Source organism: Alosa sapidissima, chromosome 6 (assembly GCF_018492685.1).
Source record: "Alosa sapidissima isolate fAloSap1 chromosome 6, fAloSap1.pri, whole genome shotgun sequence".
Taxonomy (NCBI): domain Eukaryota; kingdom Metazoa; phylum Chordata; class Actinopteri; order Clupeiformes; family Clupeidae; genus Alosa; species Alosa sapidissima.
Window position 1 is genome coordinate 5174668 of NC_055962.1, and position 8896 is coordinate 5183563.

Below are 8896 nucleotides of genomic sequence, written 5' to 3' on the forward strand. Positions count from 1 at the left end.
GTATGGAAAACCTGGAAAAGTATGGAATTTGATTTTAGTAATTTCCAGGTCTGGATAAGTATGGAAAAAAGAAACAAGGGTATGGAGAAATATTTATTTCCAGACTATTGCATTTGCAGTACTAATCACTTCACTCAGGTCATAATGAACCATTCCTACTGTTGTGTAATTTAACTGTCAGTCCCCTAGCCTGGAAAATCCAGACCCTGATAATCTAGAAAGATTAAGGGTCAGGCAAAGAGCAATGTAATGGCCCAACTCGAGGGGCGGCAACAAGCATGGATTTAAAAATCTCACTGCACGCAATTAGATAACACTAGACCATGTTTACTCTGAATGATTTCGGACTTCGACACAATCGGATAACACTACGACCAATGTGTACTGTCCTCCAACGTTGCAGCGCTGTCTTCATCAGTTTTGCTGGTTCCCCAGAATGTTGGGGTAAAAGTAACGTGCATCATTGCTCTTTGCCAGAGTGTCTCGCAGAGACAATTCCATTGTGCTCTCACGAGAGCTCTGGATTTCCAGGGTATCATTCCCCATCGTCAAGATACAACTAAAAATGACCCAGCTAAATGGACGAATATTAAGTGTCATTTTTTAATTCACTTCAGTTGTCCATACCTTTTGTGATACACAATGTCGAGAATATGGTCAGAAAAATCTACCGAGAAGTTTGGAAATTTGAGTATGGAAAAAGTATGGAATTTTGAAATGCAAAATGTGTAGGAACCCTGTCTTTAGTGTGGTTAATTGGCATAGTATAGCGCATCTATATTAAGTTGTCAGTATATGAATTGAAGTGCACAGAAGGTACATCCAATATCATCAGTTTGTTACAGATGACTTATGTTGGAGTGATGGCAAAACAAGGTTACAAAACAAGATGTTTCAATATATCTCCTGAATGCATTTTAAAGCAACACCAAAGAACTTTCCCTCTGTTGCACGTACGCTATTTGTTTATCCAGCACTGGTTTTGCAAATAACGATGTCCACAGACAAGGTAGAATATTTTCCATTTATTTACTATTTTGCGACATCAGATGCAAGTCAAATTTGTAGTTTTTTTTATGTCTGATTCCATCAAACTATAGATCCGCTACCCGATCTGGCAAACTTACATAGTGCGGTTATAGCCGATAGAAGGCCGCGAAGCGAATGCAGAATTGCCGATCACCCTGTTACGAGTTGATGAACCACTGAAACGATTTTGGAAACATTATTTTAAGGTATAAAAAACTCTTTGGTGTTGCTTTAAGCTCTCCTGCCTAGTTAATATTCTTTGACAATTTCTCAGAACATCTGTATCATTAAATTAGGGAACCTAGAGGCTTCTGTACATTACAACTGTGAAGGGTTTGATGATTTTGCTAAATCCTTTACAGAAGTCTATTTTATCTTGTGTATTTACAGAATTGTGATAGCTTATGTCATGTATGATTCTCCGAAGATTTGAAGTGGTCATCAACTTTAAAAGAAAGTCTTAATGCAACCATGTCGGAAGGAAGATGAAAAATCTTGTAGGCTTATTCATTTCCGTTTGTGTGGGAGTGGGGGTGAGGTGGGGGGGAGGTCCACCTCCTGACTCTCTTGGCCTTAACCCAGTACTCATGCTGCCATGCTGCTGTGACAGAGCAGTTGTGAACTGCTAAATCTGGAAGCCAATGATCTTCATCCCTTTACAGTAATTGATTCTCAGAATAGGCCCCTTAAAGTGGGTGTCTTTTTTCCCCCTCTACTCTCTATCATGTCTTTCATTCAGATACAGTGCATACAAACCATCAGATTTAATTTTTATGATGTTTTGGGGAAACGAGCTTATTTTGAACTTTTCGTGAAACTGATTTCCTGTATGATGTCCCCGAGACTGCTTGGTTTGTTTAGCACTGTCTGCGTAGTCAAGCTTGTGGTTTGGAGAACAGGACGATCAGGTTATTTTCTTCATTGTGCTGTTGTCGGCTTGTCCTTTCTCTCTGTCTGTCTCTCTTCCACCACCACCTCCCACAACTACATTTCTGACAACAAATGGAAACTGTTCTCTCTCTCTCTCTCTCTCGCTCGCTCGCTCTGTCTCTCCTCCCTCTGCCTTGATTCATTCCCCTTATTGCCGACCGGGCCCAGGTCTGCTTGTCTGATCGCCCAGATTGTGCAGCTTCCCTCCTGGGCACAGCTCATCTCAGCTCCCCTGTCCTTCACCCGGAGAGAGCCATTCGCTTGACAGATGCCCCGCCTCCGGCTCAAAGCACATGAGCACAAAAAAAGAGGAAGTGAAAATGATTATGCTGGCGGCACGCCGACACACAAAGGAACACGTGGGATTTCGGTTGAACTGTCAGATGCAACCCTGGACTTCCCGCCATGAATGTCACTGCAAAACACACACATGCGCTCAGCCACGAAGGCCATGAAGCCCTCTTTGCTTGTTGTGCATGTGAAAACACCACTAGCCAATGAAGTGTTTTCCAATTTGGACCATTGCTGCTTTGCAGATTTTTTTTTACATTTTTTTTTATTGGGAGGACTGAAGCTATTTAGCAGTCGTAAAAATTGAAATAAAAACAACTCCAAATAGAAGCTTTATTGCAGTGCCTTGGCTTCAGCTCTGTAATATTTAGGCCCATTAATGTTTTTATTGAAGCATCTTGCCCTTTTGATTATCTCTAGAGGTGTTGTCTAGGACAGTTCCAGAACCATAAATTGTGAATTGAGTTTCATGTCAGACTTATTTTGTTGCATACTACAGAGTAGGTCATTGTTACAGCACATGTAAGGATGGCAAACGCTTCTTCTACATGTTCTTTTCTTTGCTATAATTGTTGTTTTTAATTAAATAGCCTAGAAAATTTAGCAGACTTATAGAAAAATAGAACGGGACTGGTTAATGAAAAGTAAATAATTGTGAGGGAGGTAACAAAAAAAAAGCGCTGGGCGCCAGGGCCTGACTGCTGACACTAAAAGTGCTCGTTTAAAGTGGCCTCCCAGGGTTTCTCAATTGCTCACATTTTCTGTAAGTGCTGCCTCAATTGGCCTGACGTTGGCAGTGACATGAGCAGATTAGTCTGGATTGCTCTCATGTTTTTTTTTTTTTTTTTCCTTTTCCTTTTTGGCAAAGCCTGGCTGCTCACGAGCCTAACCTGATTCCCATATCGCTGAATGGCACTTTGCCCTGTTTCCCTCTTTCAACTGGGCTTGATGGCTGTGTCTCAAACCGCCTACTTGCACACTTCAAATACTTAGTTTAGTATTCGTATACAGTGCAGACATTGTGACAATACTTACCATCGAAAAGTGGGCACAACATAAGTAAGCGCTCAATGCCACTCAGTGGCAAAAATAAAATGTTACCCTAAGATGGCAGAAGATGGATAACCACCTGTCTGTACGTGTTGTAATGTCGTTATGTCTCCTGTGGTTTAGCCTGTTGTGGTCCATCAACCCTCTTCCTCTTCACTAATTCCCAGTGATTCTTCCTTGCAGGTGACGCCCATGGACGCCATGGCGATGAAGCGCTCGCAGCTGTACAGCGTAGGGAGCAGTCCCTACGGCCAGCAGCAGCCCGGCGGGGCCTACCCAGGCCAGCCGTACGGGGCGCCCGGCCCGCACCGCTACCCAATGGGAATGCAGGGGCGGGGCCAAGTGCCAATGGGAGGCATGCAATACCCTCCACAGCAGCAGGTATGTATGGACTATGGAGGCAGGACCAAGAAGGCCTGAGCCTAGTTGGTATTTGCTAGCATGACCTTTGTTGAGGTGCTTGCCATCTAGTGGCAAATTAGATGGGTACATTTACCCCCTTCATAAACTTTTGTTTTACTAAGATTTTTACATTTACAGTAGGACTTTATCTCTGACCACTTTCAAGCCATGGCCTTTTGAAATTTTGATATAAAAATCCAATGGTGTTGCTTTCTTAACCCTGACGCCTATAGTTTGCCAGGTTTAAAAAAGTTATGAGAGGAAAATATTTTTATTTAGTCTGAAACACACACACACATACCTGTTTTTATGCTTTTCATTTGTTTTATAATTTGTATTAATATTTATTTATCATTATTTTATTTATAAGCTAAGGTTGCTAGCACAAGTGTCTAAAACTAGATAAAAACACTTGCACTTTCTGTTTGCAGTTTTGTGTGGTATTTGAAAAAAAGAACATTGCATTTTCAGAAATAGCCGGCCCTCCAATCAGATGACGTTGGCAGAATTGGCCCCCAGCTCATTTGAGTTTGAGACCCCTGCTGTAGGGTGTAGCACAAAGTTGTCTTTTGTTGGGTTATTTTAATGTCAGGCAATATTTCCTTGATGTTATGTTGTTACGATGCAGAGTTTAATTAAAGTTTCCCCCTGTGGCACTGAAAACCATGTCTGTGAATCAGCTGAAGTCTCCCATGGACCTAACAGAAATAGCACTAAATTGTTGGGGTGTTCTTAATTTAGCGGCAGTGGTATTTCAGGTCGTTGCAGCAGCAGCAGCACCACCACCAACAGAGAGAGAGAGAGAGAGAGAGAGAGAGATATCGGGGAGGGGGGGGGGGGGGGGGGGGGGCTCCTAGCACATGAGTTGAAATTCTAGCGCATCGCTAAACAGGAAGAGAAACCACTCTCTAAGCCTAGGGCACATGATACTATTTTGTCCTGTGTGTGCATTTGGGTGTTGGATGTGCATGTCCTGTCTTTAAAGTCTATATGTGTGTGTGTGTGTGGGTTTGAGTGTTTGAGGCAGACATCGCCACGCTGGGTGGAAGGCTCGGCGTGCATGTTTGAGTGGGCTGGTGAGGTTGGGCTGGTCAGTGCTGCGCTATTCTGGGCGCAGGCTGCACTGAAACTATATTTAGCTCAAGCCTGCTGGATGGGGAGTAAAGCCACCCAAGAGACAGCCTGCCACTCACACACACACACACACACACACACACACACACACACACTCTCACACACACACACACTCTCACACACACACACACTCTCACACACTCTCACACATACTCATACACTCACACATATACACACACACAGAGCCAATCTGCTGACGTAGGAGCCACACTCATAAACTGGAAACACGCTTGGACCACACACAGAAATGCACTCCGAAGCGCGCACACACACACACACACACACACACACACACTGCACTGCACTTAAAGGAACCGTATGTAAGAAAAATATTTCAATTAATCATAAAATGGCCCTGATATGTCACTAGACATTAAGAAATCATGTTAATTTCAAATACTTATATCACTGACAACAGTAGTCCGGCCAGGATATTGTCATTTAAAAAGTGAAGTTGCAGCCCTCAACTGATGTTGATGTTTTGTTTTGTAATTGTCATGTTGTGTTTTGGCCTGATGCGCCACCCTCCACCTATCTACTAATCACAAAGTCAGTAGTGTTTCGCCATCAGGGTTGGCAACCTCGAGTCAGGGGGGAGGGGGAGGGGATACATCGCTCTTCAGTATTTTGAAAGTGATTGCAGTACCAGTTTTGGCCACAATCTTACATATGGTTCCTTTAACTTTACTTAACACAAATGTGAATGTTGATTATGTTCCTTTTTATGTTCTCTCTAAATGTTTAATTTAAATTTGTTTAAACTATCATGAATTTCCTTCTGGCCCTTCACACTTTTGATGCCTTTACTATCACCACTGAAATGGCTTGGCAGAAAATCAGTCTAAAATAATAGGCCGATAGGGACAGACTCGGGCACACAGAAATCATGTGGACGTAAGCTGAGCTGAAATGTGCGAGATATTTTCCTGGAATTGGAATTTGTGTGAGACATTGGTATGACACACATACTTTGTCTCAAGGGTCTCCTGTGTGTGTGTGTGTGTGTGTGGAAGAGAGATGTAGAAACCCAGGTAAGCTGGTACTAACAACACATTTTTTCGACACTCAAAGCACTTCACAGGGGAGGGAGAACCTCACTAACCACCACCAATGTGTAGCACCCACCTGGGTGATGCACGGCGGCCATTATGCACCAGAACGCTCACCACACACCAGCTTGAGGTGGAGAGTAAGGGAATGAATGAGCCAATTACACTCGGTTACTGTACTGATTTTTTTTCATTGTGATGTTTTGGATTATCTTCAATAGGCTAATTTTGAATTGAAAGCGCTATAAAGCCATCCTGACTAGTGTTACGCTCTCCTCCTTTTCCCAATACCCTGGGGTATAGCTAGAGCCTTTTAAAGCCAAACATCACAAAAAATACACAAGCCCATACTCATTCAGCGTTCAAAAGGCGTGTCGTCCTGCTATTGACCAAGGATTGTTGGGTGATAAGGGATCACATAGTAATCATTTCATAATTATTACATTTATTGAGAAAAATGTTTCCACCTGAGTCAGTAACTCCTGCTTACTCTACTCCCAACACACACACACGTACACATGTGCCTAGTTTCCTTTGCTCGTTTGAGTTGAGAGCTGTGGTGTAAGACTTCTCCCCTGCTGTGAGAGTGTTAAGAGTGCCGTCTGCCTGTGCCTTGTGGCATCCACCTGAGGTGAGCCGTGTTCTCTAGTGGACCTGCCACTGACCCCTGTGGGCCCGTTTGTGTTGATTAGTTTCCTGCCTTTGACTAGCCCAAACGCTGGCAGAACCAACAGAAAGCAGAAACATTGCAGAATAATGTTGCACGGTGTATAGATACTAAAAAGGTATCACGATGCCTTCACGCAAAAAACGATACGATTTCCGACGTTTTTAGAATCGATACTTTATTAAAATTAACGTTCTGTGTCTGCGTGAACTGCTGCTCTCATTGCTCCTTGCATGCATCTAGGCAAGTGGGCGTGTCAAGCAGGCAGCTCTGAGTGAGTGAGTGCGCAGCCAACGTCAACGTACAGTAGTTCTTTGCCGACCGTCCTCGGCCTTGTGGATAAAACAAAAGGCGAAGTGAAAACTATTTCGGATACATCGTGAATAGTGAAGGCAAGCCATCAGGTACACAGAGGCCCGTTTGTGAAATATGTTTCAAAGTCATTTAAAAGCAGTAGGCTACGCATGGAACTTGGCTAAACACCTCGCAGACATATCCCAACATTTTTGTTCAAAGAACGGCTGGTTAACGAATATGCTATAGAAAACACGACTACATGGTTAGTGCCAAGGTTCTTCTCTTCTGTTTTAGTCTAGCCTAAGTGAAACGAGTAAGGTTCTCTGGGATAAAGCGAACCTTCCTTCATCAATGAATTTTGACGAGACATAACGAGCTGTAATCATAGGGTGCTAACGTGATGAAAGTGCAATGTTCACGCCAGAATAACATTACCATAACCGTAAACAATCTATTTCATGTTCGGTCAGTACTACTGGTAATATTTGTCATGGCATGTAGACTGCAATTTGTTCAATAAGTATTGCCCAGATGTAGGATAGGCTACCCGAAATGCGCTAATTAAAGCCCACAGCATATACCACCAAAGCGTGTTGAGTCCTAATAATAATAGCGGCTTATTGTTACGTTGTAGCAAATCATGTTATCAAAGAAATAGACGTAGGCTAATGTAGGAATGCACACAGACATATTGCAACAGGTAATGGTGTAGGCCTATCTGACGAAGACCTGAGTGGTTGGAACGTCGTAATTGTACACTGGGCGCAAAGAAGATCATCCTCACATTTTTACCTTTGCAACTGTCAAAGAAATCCCATGAACACGGGAAGGCCTAGGGAAGCCTATACTGTACATCAGATGGCCTAAAGATTAGGCCCCTCTGCATAGCATTCAGTGATTTGCATGCAGTAATTTCAACACTGACCTTGATCTAGCCTAGTTTGGCTATTTAAAGCTACTTTATTGGCAAAACACAACACAATATAAATGAACTATAACAAAAAATAAAGGACTTAATCACACAAAGTAGGCCTACTATTTTACTGACTATAAAAATAATAATTATGTAGGAAGTTTAGAACCCAGAATTGACCTGCACACTACAAAAGTGCACCGAATTCAACACAAATGACTCGATACACTTGGAGGAGGTATGAGTCCTTTCTTTTCCAGATATCTTAGGATTTCACCGTAGTATCGTTTCAGTATCGAGCATCGTGATATTTATGGCAGGTATTGTATCGAAGTCATAATTTTGGTATCGTGACAACACTAGTGCAGAATATATAATGTCTCTTGTTTACATGCCAAATGCCAAATTGAAACTAGAGAATGTAATTCCAGGGAATTATGAGTGCATGAAAATGAAGCTAGGACAGACATAGCATAGCTTAATAAAAGTTGATAGTTTAGAAGTAGACAGTTTAAAAGTTGAATGTAGATAGTTTAAAAGTTGTTGATAGACTGATAATGTAATGCGTGTTGATAGACAAATAGTTTAAAGGCTCTATATAGGTAGATAGTTGATGATAACTGACAGTTGGAATGGCTCTAATGTTTGCTCGCAGTTATGCTAACTATGCTAACAAAGTTAATTATGTTAACCAAGTTACTTAGCTAACTTCGCTCATGTTTTCTAGTAGTTTTGTAAAAAATGCTAACATGTTAACAATGCTAACCATGTGACTTAGTTAACTTAGCTAATCATTTTTAGCAGTTTTGTTAAAAATGTTAACATGTTAACTAGGCTAACAATGCTACCTATGCTAACCACTCAGCTAACTTAGCTAATCATTTTTAGCAGTTAATTATGTAAATTAGTATTTACATAATTAGTATTAGTAAATTGTTAATTATGTATATGTATATTAGTATTAGTAAATTGTTAATTATGTTAACTATGCTAACAATGTTAATGATGTTAACTAGCTAGTGAGGACTTATTTTGAAATAGTTCAAGGCAGAGGATACAGTTGATGGGAGTCATAGTTGACTGACAGTTACAACAGTTGAACAGTTAACAGTAGTTGAACAGTTAAAAAGTTGG

General features: G+C 41.6%; 1 protein-coding gene across 5 annotated transcripts in view; it reads left to right on the forward strand.

The window, feature by feature from the left end:
- Positions 1 to 8896, forward strand: part of arid1b (AT rich interactive domain 1B (SWI1-like)) — a 72697-nt gene that overhangs the window by 3354 nt on the left and 60447 nt on the right. For all 5 annotated transcript variants that reach the window (XM_042096092.1, XM_042096090.1, XM_042096091.1 and 2 more), the window contains exon 2: positions 3484 to 3681. In XM_042096092.1, coding sequence (XP_041952026.1) covers positions 3484 to 3681 — 198 coding nt within the window. The remainder of the gene's footprint in view (positions 1 to 3483; positions 3682 to 8896) is intronic.